The sequence below is a fragment of the Vigna unguiculata genome, chromosome 4 (genome assembly GCF_004118075.2).
Source record: "Vigna unguiculata cultivar IT97K-499-35 chromosome 4, ASM411807v1, whole genome shotgun sequence".
NCBI classification, from domain to species: Eukaryota; Viridiplantae; Streptophyta; class Magnoliopsida; order Fabales; family Fabaceae; genus Vigna; species Vigna unguiculata.
In genome coordinates, this window is record NC_040282.1 from 11,032,308 (window position 1) to 11,050,231 (window position 17,924).

The 17,924-nt window shown below is 26.5% G+C and overlaps 1 protein-coding gene across 1 annotated transcript; it reads left to right on the plus strand.

The window, feature by feature from the left end:
* The first annotated feature begins 7,790 nt into the window (after positions 1 to 7,790).
* LOC114182651 (beta-glucosidase BoGH3B-like) lies at positions 7,791 to 10,452 on the plus strand. Its single transcript, XM_028069561.1, has 9 exons — positions 7,791 to 8,013; positions 8,086 to 8,290; positions 8,402 to 8,492; positions 8,605 to 8,750; positions 8,851 to 9,094; positions 9,184 to 9,288; positions 9,376 to 9,558; positions 9,655 to 9,859; positions 9,946 to 10,452. Exons 1-9 carry the CDS (start codon positions 7,791 to 7,793, stop codon positions 10,431 to 10,433), a joined length of 1,890 nt encoding a protein of 629 aa, XP_027925362.1. The 3' UTR covers positions 10,434 to 10,452.
* The last annotated feature ends 7,472 nt before the right edge of the window (positions 10,453 to 17,924 follow it).

Here is a 17,924-nt window from a genome sequence, read left to right on the forward strand (position 1 = left end):
TATATAATATGATGAATATCTCTTTGATGGGTTAATGAAAAAATAATACCAATAAAATATAAATTCAATATATATAATATATCGGCACCACTTTTAATAAAAAAATTCAAGATAATAAATTTTATGAGCTGATATTACTTTTAACTTTCAAATCAAAATCAAGTACCGAGTGATTCAAATAGGATTTTTTTTTTTTGTACCCGACTAACTCTTAATAACTATATTAGAACTTTAAATAAAATGGAATTGACCGAAAGACGATAATAGATGAAATATAAATTATACAAAGAAATGTAAGTAAAGAGGTGTCTTAATTAAAACAAAACATTGTACATTTGAATGTTACCTCATGGTTATATAGATTTTTTCAATAAGTTATGATTATAGTGTTACTGAGAGATTGTGTTTTTAGTTATATATGACATTAGTCTTATATATATAAGACATTTGACACCATTTTTAATCTAAAACTTTAAGGTAATAATGTTATGAATATTTTATTTTTATATAGTATTTAACTTTGTCTATTTTATCTAATATGAGACTTTTGACTCACACTTCTGACTATTTTCAACATTTTTAACCCAAACCAAAAGGCAAATTTGAATAAAAAGTTCTAAAATTTGGCTATTTAAGTACAAGTCACATTTTAAATTAAAGAATGATAGAAGTGTCCCATGGCTATTAATTGAATAAAAACGATCCAGAGTTATTATTACACGAACGTGTAACAAAAGAAGATTTATACTAGAAATAATTGTTACTATAATATGAACATGTAAGAGGAGAACTTTTTGAGCAAAAACAACTAAAAAACATATGCAACTCCCGTTTGTTAGTTTTTAAGTAAGTCAGTTTTGCTAGTTCTATCTACTTTTAAAAGTTATGTTTATGTTTTTATCGTTTTAGTGTAACCTGTTGTATATATAAATACAACATGAACTTTTCCATTTGAGTGTAAAATGACAGAAGTGTCTTTTTCTGTACATATTCTGTGTGTGCAGCCAAAGACTAACATGGTATCTAAAACTAGGTTCATGTAGAAGTTGTGAGAGTTAAAAAGCCTGTTTTCTCATTTTGGGTAGTCTTGAATACCATACCAAGGAAGGAATCCGAAAGAGTAATTCTTTAGTGAAAGTATGGTTTCTTGGATTACCAAGAAAGGATATAGAAGAACCGCAAGGTGGGTGGTGTTGACTAAAACTTTATGCGTGGTTGGAATGGGGAACACTATACAGGCTTGTCATTTGATGATTGAAAGATCAAAATGCTAGTCATCTTTGGCTTCCAAGATGTTCGGAGGTTGTAGTAAGCCAAGGTTCTATTTGATTTATTTCATATTTTCATATGGTTATATAATCATATATATATATATATATATATATAATATTGGTCTTACACATATAAAGTATTTAATATCATTTTTAACTCAAAATCTTAAGTCATGGGTTATGGACCTTTCATCTTATATAGTATTTAACTTTGTCTTTCCTACCAAATGTGGAACTTTGACTTACATTTGATACAACTATTGGGTTTATATCACTACAACAAACATGACTTTAGACAACAGTAAACGAGACCACGAGTATAAAAATGTGGTTTAAACATAGTAAAGGCAACATTTATTTAGATGTTAATAAAAAACTATCTTAAGCAACATTTATATAAATGTTGCTTGTAAAAAGTATGGGCTAATCCATAAAAATATGATCTAAAATACACTAAAAATTAAAGCTTTTAAATTAGAAATATTCCTTCCATCCTTTTTGGACTGAAAATGCAAAACTTAGTTCCAAAAATACAAAAAATTGAATTTCTTCACTCCTTTTGATTTTAGACTGAAAATGCCAAAAGCTCATAGTGTTGAAAATGTGAAGTTTTGAAAGATAGTACATCAAAACTGTTGCCTTTTATGAGGATTTTAAGCAACGATTTTAAAATTGTTGTTGTACTAAAACCGTGACTTATTACCTACAACTACGCCTAAACAATTGTTGTTTAAACTTTAGCCCATAGTTTTTGTGGTTTAACTCACAATTTTGTGTTGTTGCCTCAAGCAACTTTTGTTGTAGTGTATATTTTTTCATATATGGCTATATATATATATATATATATATATATATATATATATATATATATATGACATTGGTCTTACACATATAAGGCATTTGACATCACTTTTAACCCAAAATCTTAAGACAATGGGGTTATGGGTCTTTCATTTTATATAGTGTCTAACTTTGTCTTTTCTATCCAATATGAGACTTTGACTCACACTTGGATTATTCCCAACAAGTTCTTAGTATATCAGTGTGTAAACTCCAAAGCCTTTAACAAGATTTCCAAGTCAGCCACTACCAAAGACGTGTGGGACATCTTGATTAAGACATATGGTGATGGAGACAAAAACAAGAAAGTGAAGCTGTAAACACTAAGAAGAAAACTTGAATTTCTTACATCAGAGGAAGGAGAGTCAATTTCTGAATATTTTGAGAAGGTGCAAAAGTTAGTTAATTCTATAAGGGCCTCCAAGGATGGTATCATAAACTATATTTAAAATATTTATTATACCTCTTATTAAGAAAGGAAAAATAGGAATTGAAATAGTTGATTATATTTTAATTGGTTATTCTTTGCATAACACTACTTATATATTCTTGGTTATTAATTCTGAAGTGAGTGAAATTTATAACAAAATTTGGATTTCCTAGACCACGTTTTGTTATCATGATTTTTTTTTGTAATTTTTTAGAATAAACTTTGATAGAAACTCCAAATATTTTTTTTTTAATTTGATTTGTAGTCTCATCACAATTTCGATTGCAACACTTGTCATGTATTTTCAATGAAATTGTTTTGGTGGTGTACTCATTAATGAATATAATGAACAACAAATTACTAAACAAAACACATTCTACTAAATTAAAGATGATATATATATATATATATATATATATATATATATATATAAACATTAATAGAGTACATTTTGTTCAAAATTTATAAGAATTTATATATATTATGGATAATAATTATGAAGGTGGGGTTTTTAAAAATAAATTGAATATTTTATAATTTGATATTTTTGAAAAAGTATATGTCAAAATTCTCAAATAACATTGAAACATTAATATATAGAAACTGTTATAAAATAAAGTTAATAATAGAGAGGAGAAGAAAAGGAAGAAAAGATAACAAAGAACAACTTTTTTGTTTATGTGCTTTTCATCAAGTGGAAAAGTCCATATTTGTAGATATAAAAGGCTACCCAAAGATACAACTCAAAGGTTACAATAGTTAATGCAAACAATTTAAATAACATCAATAATAATCAATCATGAGTAACGGTTAGCAAATCAATAGACATCCATTAATTTCACAACACTGTCCCTTAGGTGTCTATTGATAAGAGAATATGTCTCGTTAAAACTTTACTAGGAAAATTTCTTTAAGATAAAAACCTAGTGAAGGAAAAGGAGTACATCATTCTTTATTCTTTGATATAATATTATTCATCACATCTTTTATTCCCCTTCATGTAAACTTATATCATTAAGATGACATGTTCAATCTTGTGAACAAATTGCTCAAAGGTTCTCTTTGGTAAAGACTTTGTAAATAAATCTATCAGATTTTCACATAAACGAATCTTTTGGGTCCTTTATATCACCATTTCTTTGAAGGTCATGAGTGAAAAAGAATTTTGGAAGAATATGTTTTGTTCTGTCACCTTTAATATACCATTCTTTCAATTGAGAAATACATGCACTATTGTCTTCATATAGGGTTGTTGATTCCATTTTTCCTAATGATAGACCACCAATTTGTTGCACATGTTGAATCATAGACCTTAACCAAACAAATTCATGATTTGCCTCATAGAATGCTAAAAGTTTTGCATGATTTGACCAGTGTAGTTGTTATGGTTTGTTTCACAGAACACCATGAAATTGTTGTGCCACTGCATGTGAATAAATATCCTGTTTGTGATTCACCATTATAAAGATCTAATAAATAACCTACATCTGCATAACACATTAGATATGATTTTGAATCATTTCAATAAAATAAGCACATAATCAAAGTGACCTTAAGATAACAAAGTATATGTTTTATTCTAGACCACTGTCTTCTTATAGGTGAAGAACTATATCTTGTTAACAAATTTACAACAAATGTTATATCAGGTCGAGTATAATTGACAAGATACATTAATGCTATTATAGCACTAAGATATGGTACTTCTCGACCAAAAAGTTCTTCATCCCTTTCTTGAGGTCTAAAATTGTCTTTATCAACATATAGGGACCTTACAATCGTTGGAGTGCATAATGAATGTGACTTAACCATATTGAACCTTTTAAGTACCTTCATTATATAAGCTTCTTGATGTACAAAAATACATTTATTTAAATATATAATTTGTAATCCCAAACAAAACTTTGTCCTTTCAAAATCCTTCATCTCAAATTCTTTCTTTAAACAATTAACTGTCTTTGTGAGCTCATTAGAAGTTCCATTTTATTGAATAATCATCTTTAGAATTTGTCTTGTTGGACAAATTAAATTCTTCAAGGATTTTCATGTAAATATCATTCTCAAGAGAATCAAACAGATTATTAGCACATGCAACCTTGATGCAAAGATTTGATAAAACAAAGTGCATGAGATCACATGTGGTTGATGAAGATCGATTCAATGATCATGTTTCTATTGTGTTAAATCTAAAAATAAAGTGTAGAATATGATGTTTACATGTTGTATCATATTTGTAGGCTATATGACATAGATTAGATGTCTTGTTAGTCGTATTCCTTTTTAATCTGTTAAAATGGGTTTTAATAGGTTAAAAGACTTGGTGTATATAGTTTCTGATATGAATGTATTCAATCAGTTGAGTTATTTTTCAATTGACTATTTCACTTAAGCCAAGTGAAATCAATAAATGTACGGACAAGTCAACCTGTTGAATTCACATAAGACCAAACTATATAAGTTTTCTTTCAGAGAGTTGAGGCATGATTTTGAGTTTTTGAGTGCGAAAAACAATCATTCATCTCTAAAAACCTATATTTCTCTCTCTGAATCACACAGCTACAAGTGATAGATTGAAGATTTTGGAGGCATTTTGGCTTAGTTGGAGCTTGAAGAACTCGAGTTTGGTTGGCTAGGGAGACCCACCATCAGATTTGGTAGTTCTTGTGCCTTTGGTTGTGTTCCTGGTGTGATTCCTAGCCCGTAAGTGTGTTTCTTACAGTAATGTGATTGAGATTTTTGTGAGTAAAAAATCTTGGTGTTTCTATTGTTCAAAAGTATAATATTGGTGTGAGTTTTATAAAACTTTTGATAATAGTGAAAACCAGTCTCAGGTTGTCCTGATAAACTGGATGTAGCTCTGTGATTGAGTGAACCAGTATAAAAACAAATGTCGAATTCTCTTTCTCTCATCTTGCTCACCTTTAAAATCCCAAGAAAATCAAGCAAATAAATCTTTGTTGTTCTTGCATGTGTTTTCAAATAATCTGGTAGTGTAATCTTGTTAGAAATACTGTTTGGAACGAATCTTGTATAAGAAAATATGTTGTTTGAGTGAAATTCATGAATTCTACATTTTGCATAATGTTCCAATATTTTAGCGAATTGATTTCATATTTTAATCTATTGATTCATAGTTTATGAATAGATTAACTGGTTGTTTTTATTTTTAATCAGTTGAAATTGTATTGTCCTATAACTTTTGCATCATGATTTTGTGGTCTAATTGATTCAAAGAAAAAAGAGTTTTAAGTTTTCAAAACATTTTATATAGCCAATTCAACCCTCTTCTTCTTGGCTTAAACTATCATTTGATTACTAACACAAATAGGTTGTAGCATCATCCATTAATGTAAATACAGACATTCTTGTAGAACTAGGATAATCAAATATCAAAATGTTATTGCATCCAATACTAGTAAATATGTCTCTTCACATATAATATGTGGTCATTTAACAAAAGAAAAATAATTATATATATATATATATATATATATATATATATATATATATAAACATTAACAGCGTACATTTTATTTTAAATTTATAAAAATTTATTTATATTATGATAATAATTATGAAGGTGAGGCATTTAAAAGTAAATTGAAATATTACATAATTTAATATTTTTGGAAAAGTATATTTCAAAATTATCAAATAATATTGAAACAAACATTGAAATTATAGTTGATTGATTGATATTACATGGATCAATAAATTTTATTTTACCGGTGTATTTTTATAATTATCAACGAAATTAAACATAACTAAATCTGATTTTTGTTATTGTGGAAATAAAATAATATTACCAAAATAAAAATTATTATATAGTAAAAAAAATATTTATTTAGTTATATATATATATATATATATTTAAAAATTTATTGTATATTTTATTTAAATTTTATAATAATTTACATGTATAATAATTTTGAAACTTTGGTTTCTAAACATAAATTGAAATATTATATATATATATATATATATATATATATATATATATATATATTTATAATCACACTTCGTATAATTTTTTTAATAAATTTATTATTATTATTACTACGCTTTTAATTTAAACAATCTTCTTTATTAACATCTTATTAATTTTTTGTTTGTTTAAAAGATTATATATGATTATATAGTAAAAAATATATATATTTAGTTATATATATATATATATATATATTTAAACATTTATTATATATTTTATTTAAATTTTATCATAATTTACATGTATAATAATTTTGAAGTTGTGGTTTCTAAACATAAATTGAAATATTTTCTAATTTAATATTTAAAAACAATATATTAAAATTCACAAATGAAATTGAAACAAAATATATATATATATATATATACAATTTTTTTAATATTATATAGATGTCATAGTTTAAAAAAAATAAATTTACTATTATTATTATTATTATTACGTTTTTAATTTAAACAGTCTTCTTTATTAATTTCTTATGAATTTTCTGTTTGTTTATCATAAGAAGTTAAAATTTTTATTATATTCAGCTTGTTTTAAAAGGAAAAAAAAATCTTTCTTGTAATTATTATAATATAATTTTAATACAATTATACTTTTATTTTTAGGTATTATATTTTTATATTAGTAAAATTATATTCTTATAAATTATTATATAAACCGAATTTTAGTGAAGAATATATAATTTTATTATATAAATATGGTTAATTTTCAAAAAGAAAAAGTAGTTATTTCGTGTATATATATGGTTTTAAAGAAGTAATCAGAAATCCTAAAATGTTAATTTTTTTAATATCATAGTCTTCTATGGAATTATATAAAGATGCCATCATTTAAAAGATTTAGTTTTAAGTATTATAGAGTTATCTATTCTTTAACATGGTAAAATTACTCTGATTTAATAAAAGATAAAATCGTCCAGTTGGAAAACTACCTTCAACTAAAAAAAAGTTTTATCCACTTCATATAAAGTTATAAGTGAAAACAATTAACGAATGAAAACTGAAATTTAAAAACAGAATACTATTATCTTATTTATAGATAAAAAAAATACAGTAATGTCTTATTTATAAACCAAAAGGTAAGATGTTATATCTTATTTGATCTGTATCTTGTTGTTTTCTAATGATAGATGAAGAAGTTACATAACAGTAACAATATTATCTTAGTTTTTTCTCTATATATTAATACAAAGTTGCACACTAAGGATTATCTTTCTCCCTCTTTCTCTTCTCTATTTTCAGAATCTCTTGAGAAGAAGAAAATGGTGAAAAAAGTGAGTATCTTTGTGGTGTGGCTTATGCTCTTGCATTGTTGGGTAGCCACGAGTGAGACAAAGTACTTGAAATATAAAGACCCCAAACAGCCTCTCAATGTTCGAATCAAAGATCTCATGGACAGAATGACTTTAGAGGAGAAAATTGGTCAAATGACACAAATCGAACGTAAAGTTGCTTCTGCAGAAATCATGAAGAACTATTATATCGGTAAGGTCAATTTTTTCAATTACAATAAATTCATTTTTACTTCTTTTGTTATATGGTTTGTGCTTTTGGTAGGGAGTGTGTTGAGTGGGGGTGGCAGTGTTCCAAAGCCACAAGCTTCTGCAGAGGATTGGATGAACATGGTGAATGATTTACAGAAGGGTTCTTTATCAACTAGATTGGAGATTCCTATGATATACGGGATCGATGCTGTTCATGGCAATAATAATGTATATAATGCAACAATTTTTCCTCACAATGTTGGCCTAGGTGCTACCAGGTATATTCTTAATTTTTTTTAAATTGCTTTTTTATACTTTTAGCTTATCAAATAAATTGTTTTTAAAATTATATTTGTGTATCATGATGGAATTTATCTCTCATCAAACAGGGATCCTAAACTGGTGAGGAGAATTGGAGCAGCAACTGCTTTAGAAATTAGAGCTACTGGAATTCAATACGCCTTTGCACCTTGCATAGCGGTAACTAAGAATTTCTTACTGAATAATTTTATTATCAACATCTAATGATAATTATGTGATATCTATTTTCCCTCATATATAGCCTTATCTTATAATATGATATGTGGTATAGGTTTGTAGAGATCCCAGGTGGGGAAGATGTTACGAAAGTTATAGTGAAGACCATAAAATAGTTCAAGCTATGACTGAGATCATTCCAGGTTTGCAAGGTGAAATCCCAGCAAACTCGCCAAAGGGTGTTCCATATGCTGCTGGAAAGTAAGAACTTCATTATTCCCTTTGCTTCGTATATTTGTTTCTATCTTTTGTTACTTGCAAGAATTTATCATATAAAATATTGATCCATTTGTTTGCATAGGCGGAAAGTTATAGCCTCCGCAAAACACTATGTTGGGGATGGAGGAACCATAAAGGGAATCAATGAAAACAACACAGTGATAAGCAGACATGGATTGCTTAGCATTCACATGCCAGCCTATTATAATGTAATCGCCAAGGGTGTTTCGACTGTCATGGTCTCTTATTCAAGTTGGAATGGAGAAAAGATGCATGCCAATCGTAATCTAATCACAGACTTTCTAAAGAACTCATTACGCTTTAAGGTAACACTCAACTTCTCACGACTTCATTTAATTCAAAATAGCAAATTGACATAGTAAACAAGTCCTAAATTTTGTTGGTTTTTTTATAGGGTTTTGTCATATCAGATTGGAAGGGAATTGATAAGATCACTACCCCTACTCATGCTAACTACACATATTCCATTTACGCAGCAATCACTGCTGGAGTTGACATGGTAAACTATGAGTTTAATGTCCAAACTTGAATGATTTTTTCATTTACCTTTTAACATCTTCTAATACTTGCTCTGGTAATGATGTAGGTAATGGTTCCCCTCAACTACACAGAATTCATAGATGGCCTAACCTCATTGGTGGAAAGTAAAGCCATACCAATGAGCCGAATTGATGATGCAGTAAGGAGAATTTTAAGAGTAAAGTTTGTTATGGGCCTTTTTGAGAACCCATTGGCTGATCATAACCTAGTTCACCATCTTGGGAAGAAGGTTTGTTTGTAGTTAAACACATGTATATTCTTCATCTACCAACTTTTTTTTTTTTTTGCATGTTGATAAAATCGTTATAACAATGTACCTTGACAGAAACATAGAGATTTGGCTCGGGAAGCTGTGAGGAAATCCTTGGTTCTATTGAAGAATGGTGAAAATCCTAACCAACCACTTCTCCCTCTTTCTAAAAGAGCTTCAAAGATATTGGTTGCTGGAAGCCACGCTGATAATCTAGGATATCAGTGTGGTGGATGGACCATCGAATGGCAAGGAGTTACAGGAAACAATGTCACCAAAGGTATATTATATATTCCTTCACAACTTCTTTCCCTTTTGTATAGTTCGTTAAAAGCACAATATTGACAAGGCGTATATAATTTACAGGTACAACAATCCTCAATGCTATCAGAAACACAATTCATAAAGATGCTGAAGTAGTGTACAAGGAGAATCCCGATTTGGACTATGTGAAGTCTAATAATTTTGCATATGCCATTGTGGTAGTTGGAGAGAAACCATATGCTGAGACAAATGGTGATAGTTTGAATTTGACAATCTCTGCACCTGGGCCAGAAACCATAAATAATGTGTGTGGAGCAGTCAAATGTGTTACTGTGATAATCTCTGGTCGTCCTGTGGTTATACAACCATATGTTGATAAAATTGAAGCTCTCGTTGCGGCTTGGCTTCCTGGTACTGAAGGAGATGGTGTAACTGACGTTTTGTTTGGTGATTATGGTTTCACAGGCAAGCTTCCAAGGACATGGTTCAAAAATATTGATCAATTGCCGATGAATATTGGAGATAGTCATTATGACCCTCTTTTCCCCTTTGGATTTGGCCTTGAAACCAAACCTCACAAAACAAATTAGGAATTCAAAATTATGTGTCCTATAATTTTAGTCCATTTACCACTCTATACATAAAGTTCTTGTTTCGTTTTCTTTTATTATACAATTTAGCATATATAATATATTGATGTTGTCCTATTTATCTTTAAATTTGGCAAATTATATGGCTGGATGTTTACATATTTTATTTTAGCTATAGTTGTTAAGTATTTTGATTAACTAAATATGATATTACCTTTTGCTTTATTTCTTTGTTAGAATTTAATAACTATATAACTTAATATTGGAACTTTTTAATATTAATCGGTTTAAATTTATGTGATAGTTTCTATTTTTGAACACTAAACTTTGATTAAATAAATAGAAAATAATACAGTAATCTGAGCGTAAGTTATAGTAATGTGATCATGTTTGATGTAGTAGTTAATAAAACTATCCAAAGAAAACTCACATAGAACAACGAATTAAAAAATAAAATAAAAGAAAGAACATCATTCTAATAAATCAAGAAAAAAAAGATGGTTATATAATATAAGAAAGATAATTATTTAATTACATTTATAAATATGCGTAGTTTTAATAAACCGATAACATCACCATAAACTTTCTTGGTTATTGTCAATAATAATATCTAATTGTAATATTATTATAATAAATCTTTATAAGTAAGGTATTACAGTATTCTTTTGTAAATTTTAGTTTTTACTTATCAATTATATTAGACGTTGATAGTTTTTATAGATTGACAACATCATAATACACTCTCATTGATTATTGTATGTAATATTATCTATTGTTATAGAAGGTTATCTTTATAAAGAAGGTATTACAATATTCTTTTTTTAAATTTCAGTTTGCATTTATTAATTATTTTCACATATGAAGTAAATAAAACTAATGCTGTTAAATGCTTTGATTAATTGAATATGAGATATCGCCTTCTACTTTAATTTTTGTGTGAAGCACAACTTCTTGTTGGAAATTTTTGTCATCAGAACTTCCTAAAATAACTCTAATAGAACAACAAATTGGAAAAAAGAAAAACACTATTATAGTAAATCAAGAAAAAGGTGATGTTACAATAGATGTTTATTACAATTATAAAGTCGGGTATATTTAAATGATGACATCTTTATAGAATTCTGTAGAAGATTATGATATTAAAAATAGTAAAAGTTATAGGATGTGTAATTATAAAATATGTGTGAATTCTTATAAAATTTAAATTAAATATATATAATTTAAATTTACAGTGACCGTTTTATTAATTATTTTAATTAATTATTTTTTATTTATAAATTAATATCTAAATTAGTCACTATAATTTATTTTTTAATTATATTTTATTATTAAAATTAATTATTAATAAAAAAATTTATTATAATATATATATATATATATATATTCATAAATAATTGAAACATCATATTTATTATCATAATATATCATTATGATTCATGTATGGAGTTTTATAAAGATATCATCTATAAAAAAATGAAATTTACTATTAATATAATTTTACTTTTAAACAGTATTCTCTATTAAAATCTTATAAATATTTTATTTATCTATTCTTATATATTAAGGAAATTTCCTTTTTTTTCAACATTTGTTTTCCAAAATTATCCTTTAATGATTCTTTTAAATTAAAATAATTATGTTAATTTAAAAGAAATTTTATATATACCTGTATATATAAGATTTCCTTTTTATTGTCCACCTTTGTTTTCTAAATTACTCTTTAAGTAAAAGTTTTCTAGTAAATTAAAATAATTATTTTATCAATTTTACTGTTTATTTAAATTTAATAATTGTTTTTAGTTTGATCGATTTTTAAAAATTAACCATTTTTCTAATTAAAAATCTATCTATAAAATAAATAAAAACCAGTTAAATAAAGTTATAAAAAATTTACATTTAATTTCATAATTATAATAGTAGCAATATTAATATTAATAATATTAATTTTTATTATTATAAAAAAATTTAACACACAATAATTGTATTTTAAGATTGATAAAGTGTTTAAAATAATGAAATTCAATTATTTTAATATTAAGGTTAAAGTACAAATAGAAATTTTATGAATGAGTTTCATTACTTATAAACATATCATCCCTCTAACAACCTTTTCTTAGAGTCCTCTAACTTCTCTTTAAGATTTCTTATCCTATATTCATCTCTTTGAAGATCGGAGACTGTTAGGGTGATCCTTATGGCGAACTTTTCACTTCCATCCGATCAATTTCTCAAATTGAGTAAGTTGATTTTCTGCCTTTTTCCTTGATTTGGTGTTGTTATCTGTGTATGTAAGTGATCTTAACTCGCATGAGGTCTCAGAGTTTTCCTGTGAGTTTCTGCTGATCAGTGATCCTAATGATGTTCCCTGATCATGTTTATGTTGTTCTTAGGTTGAGTTGTGCATCTATTAGCTCGAAGGAGGTTTGGGTATTTTTGAGTTATCTACGTTGTTTTACAAGTAAGGGAAGCTAAGTTAAAGTGTTTTAGGTTTGTAGGAATTATTGAATTGATAAATTGTAGATGATAATGTGAATTGTTGGTGTGTTTGATTTATGGAAAGATACATGATTGGGTGAAATTGATGTGTTAAATTTGAGGTATGTTACCTGTGGATATCCATTGGATTTATTTTATAATTGAGTGTTTTTGACACTTATGTTTTTGGTTAATTCATTTTTGGTATGTGCTTGACATTTGTGAAGGTTTTTAGGTTGCTTAGACTTGATTGGGGATGCACAATTATGCAGCATGTTCTGTAGAATTATGCAAACTCGCTGGAAGAGCATTTACTCGCTGGGTGAATCCAAAGTCAGAGGCTCACTGACTTGTGAGTCATTGGATGAGAATTTACTCATTGGACGAATCCAAAGTTAGAGGCTCATTGACTTGGGAGTTGCTGGGTGAGAATTTATCCCTTACTGGGCAAATTCAAAGTCAAGAGCTCACTAAATTAGGAGTCATTGGACTTATTGAAACATTTTTTCTCTTGGAGTCCCAGTGATAAATTCGTTGGATGAACCATCTGGTCGCTAGTCGAAAGGAAATTTATACACTTTTCGCCCAGCAAGAAGATGTGTTTGCTGAGTGAGTGGATCAGAACCTGAGTAGTTGTTGGTTGATTAATTTTAGAAGCTTTGTAACTTTTATTAATAATTAATTGAGAAATGCTTGGAAATTGATAATTGTTAATACTAATTCAAGGAGAATTAGTAGTGAATTGTTGTAGTGTATGCATTGATGTAGGAATCCAATTGGAAGTTATCCTAACACTCTAATAACCATTCAAATTCTCAAGTGGAGAGGAATGAAGTATGTGGTGAATGGAGCATGAGGTCCTAGTCTAGGGGTTTTACCTTGACCAAAGGTGTTAACGGGCTAACCTTGTGTGTGGTAATGTGTACCGCTTTGTAAAGCACTAGATGCCACCATAGGTGCACAACTTACTAGGGTCAAATATCAATGCATTTATCTGAATAATTGAGTCATAGCTTTAGGTCTTTGTATATGATGATAGATTATGTATGACTTAAGTATATATATTATGAACTGTAAAATTTTGATACATTAGCTTACCTTTTTCTCTATGTCTTGTTTGTCTTGTATTTTTTTCTTTTGCAATGATCATCTGATTAGTGTGAGCATATGAGGATCTAATAACAGGACCGGTGCAAGAAGAGGATGATATAACTGTTTAACTAGTTTGCTTAGGACTCTTGTGCTTATATTTTGAAAAACTCCAAACTCTTAGACTCACATGTATAAATTTGTATTTTAGCTTATCTTATGGATGACTATAATATGATATATATATACATTTTAGTTAAAGCTGTCAAAACGGGTAACCCGACCCAACCCGACCTGGTCCCCTACAGGTTGGTCACTTAGTGAGCTAACACAACCCGACTAACTTGTTAGCAAGCCAAAAAAATTTGAACTTGACTTGACTCACCACGAGTTGATGGGTTAAACAGATTGACTCACTGACTCATTTAATTAAAAAAAAAGGATACAATTTTTTTCTTCAGTCCCAAAAAAACTAAATTATAATTGTGATTAAAATCAAGATAAATTTTAATACAATCCAAGATAATGTTCAACCTCAAATACAAACAAAAATCACAAAAATTATTAGGTTTGTATTTTCCAACCCAATATGTTAGCTAAAAAAAAAACCCAACCCAAATACAAAAATTTTTTGTGACCCTTTATCTGCGGGTAGGTTGGTGAGCCAACCCGGCTCACCACAGGTTCAACTCGATTGAGCTGGGTTCTTGGTCGACCGGGTCAAAAATTAATCCGTACTGAAATTTGTAAATAAATTTCAACCCGACCTGACCCGAACCCGTGGTGGGCTAGGTTGGTCCTCTAGTTCTGACCCACTTTGAAAACTCTAATTTTAGTATTCTATGCTTCATGATTATCAACTATGAAACGTTTCATTTAATGGTTACTAAATGGGATGTTACAATTGTGACATTTTATTTTATTATTTCAAGTAAGTACCTAACTTCACGAGTATCTGACTCAATGCATAAATCCATAATTGAGTATATAGTTATTTTGTCTGAGTCTTTTATAATGTGTTGTTTACCGATAAAAATGTTTGACTATTTTAGTGTTAACAAATTTTATATTGTAAAATTTTGAATTTGTGGAGCTTCAAAGTTATCATTAGTTTACCATTCTTTTTCTGTTTTAGTTGTATTTTTTGCTTGTGATAATTGTATGTTATATGTCAAAATAGAATAAAGGATAATACAAATAAGAGGGTTGAGAAGCAACAAAACTATTAATAGTTGGTTAAAGTATAACTATCGCATAAATATATAGTTTTGTACTGTATATATTTCCCAATTACTGAAAATATTTATATCTTCTAATAAATATATTCCCAGTTTTCAAAGTGAACTGTAAATACCTGTTATATTCTTATGTGATTGCTTATTGTTTAAAATACCTAAATTGAAATAATTTATTTAATAATGTAAATATGGTAAAGTGAAATGTTAAATAAATTTACTACTTTTAATTAAAGCTTATTTTAAAATAAATAAATAAATAACATTAAATTTCATTTTTTTGAGATATCAATATTAAATATAACACGACATTATTAATTTTATTTAAAATATCTAATAATGTTACAATAATTAAAATTAATTGAGATTATGATTACGATAGTAAGTTTTCATAAAATTGTAAATTGTTGGATCGTATTGTAAATTTTACTTTTTATAATAAAAATGACAAATTATTAAAATAAATTTGTTCCTCATGTTAATATTTTATCAAACTTAAATTAACAAAGAATTGAAATATGTATAACAAATATTTTATTTTAATTATATTTGAATTTTATTTTAATTAAAATCTCATTTATTAGCCTTAATTGAATTTTATTTTAATTAAAATTCATTCATGAAGGTAAATGGTGCAACTAAAAACTCCTTCAATTAGGTGTAAACTTTATTTTAATTAAAAGACATTCACGAAAAGTGAGGTTGAGATTGAGAATATTTCACGCCGGTAGCATTATTTCACTTTTTATTAACGCGCACATTATTCCTAATAATATTTACAAGCATAGCATGGTCTTTGATTGTATGTAAGAATTTAATTTCTAGAGACTCCAATCAGGTGGTTACTTTTTTATAAATTATTAGTCAGAATTTAGTTTTTAAGGACTCAAATTCTGAACTGGTTTATTTTTTTTTTACGTTTTTTTAAATTGTTGAATTAGGATTTTTGAAATTGAAAAAAAAAGTTTTAGGTATTATTGTGTTATTTTCTTTTTTTGCAAAAAAAATGGTTCGAATTATATTTTTTAAATATGTTATTTTTTTTAAAATTTGTTTAGTTAAAACAAATATTAAAAAAATATTATTTATTGCATTTTAAGATATTTTAGGTGTAATTTGGAAATATATTAAAGTAAATGTAATTTACTTATTTTTGAAATTGTTGAGTTTATTTTTTTTAAATGATTTAGTATTGTGTATTAAGTTATTTGAGGTATTATTTGGAAAAATATCAAAGTAAATGTAATTAAATTATTTTTTGAATTTGTTATGTTAAAAAACAATTTAAAATAGATATAGTAGTGTGTATTGAGTTATTTTAGTTGTAATTTGGAAATATAAAAGTCAATTTAAAAATTGTATATTAAAAGGTTAAAAAAAATAATTTCATTTGTATACTTAGTTTTTTTATATGGTTTAAATTTTTGTTGTAGTAATTTGTAATGTAGCAAATAAATTCCAAAATATAGATTGTTAAAAAATTCTTAAACAATATTTTTATGAAAATAAAGGAAATTACTAAAATGATTTATGTGCAAGAAGTCAAAAAATAACATTGGAAATTTGTAGAAAATAATTTAAAAATGAAGGAAATTACTAAAATGATTTAAAACTATTGCATTATTGTATTTTAAATTAAATTTTTATTTTTTTTGGTTTATGTAAAATAAGTAAGAATAAAAGATAATAATAAAAGGATAAACTTATTGAACATAATTAACTCATATTATTTACCTTTGTCCATGAAGATAGTCAACAACAAATTTATCCATGACACAACTGAAATCAAAATGGATACTGATGTTGCATAAATGATCAAGCAGTGAAAAGAAGTTCAACATTTGGACCCGTTTGTGGCACGTCCTGACACTTGACAATATATTGAATTATTCATTCAAGCAACAAAGAAATAAATTTTATTTTTATTTATGTCAATTATGATACTTGTAATGTTTCATTAAAAATATATTTTATGTTCAATTATACTTTATAAATTTCAATTAAAATACACGTATATTACAAAAACAAAATTTTACAAGAAAAATAATTAATTTCAACCAAATGTTTAGTCATTTATTTATCACGGTATTTCAAAAAATTAATTCTAACTTTATATTTAAAGTTAATATCTACTATTTTATTTCACCATATAACAATAAATTTCACATTATTTATTTGTGTAAAAAAATAGACATTTTATCAATAAAATTCTTATAAAGAAATTAAAGTAAAAAAATATAAATGAAAAATAAATTTGTGCTTCCACCAAATTTTTTAATTTTAAATATTCAATAAACATAAAAAAATTAAATAGTATAACACCACCTCAAACATTATATATTAATTGTTTTTACTTTTATATTTCCAAATTGCACCTAAAATAGCTTAATACACAATACTATATCTATTTTTAAGTCAAAAAATTCAAAAATAAAATAAGCCTACATTTATATTTTTATTTTTCCAAAAAACACTTAAAATAACTAAAAATACAATACTAAATCTATTTTTTTAAAACTATTTTAATCTCTAATTCAACCATTTTTTTTTTCAAAAAAGAGAAAATAAAACAATAACACCTAAAAATATTTTTTTTTAAAATTTCAAAAATCCCAATTCAACAATTAAAAACTAGTTTAAAATTTGGATCCTGAAGACCGAATTCTGACTCATAATTTATGAAAAAGTAGCC

What these genes read in the sequence shown, in the direction of transcription:
- LOC114182651 (XM_028069561.1), top strand. Translation starts at nt 7,791, where the DNA reads ATGGTGAAAAAAGTGAGTATCTTTGTGGTGTGGCTTATGCTCTTGCAT. An exon ending in CCTTTGCACCTTGCATAGCG is followed by an intron (nt 8,493 to 8,604) that starts GTAACTAAGAAT and finishes TATGTGGTATAG; the next exon opens with GTTTGTAGAGATCCCAGGTG. An exon ending in AGAACTCATTACGCTTTAAG is followed by an intron (nt 9,095 to 9,183) that starts GTAACACTCAAC and finishes GTTTTTTTATAG; the next exon opens with GGTTTTGTCATATCAGATTG.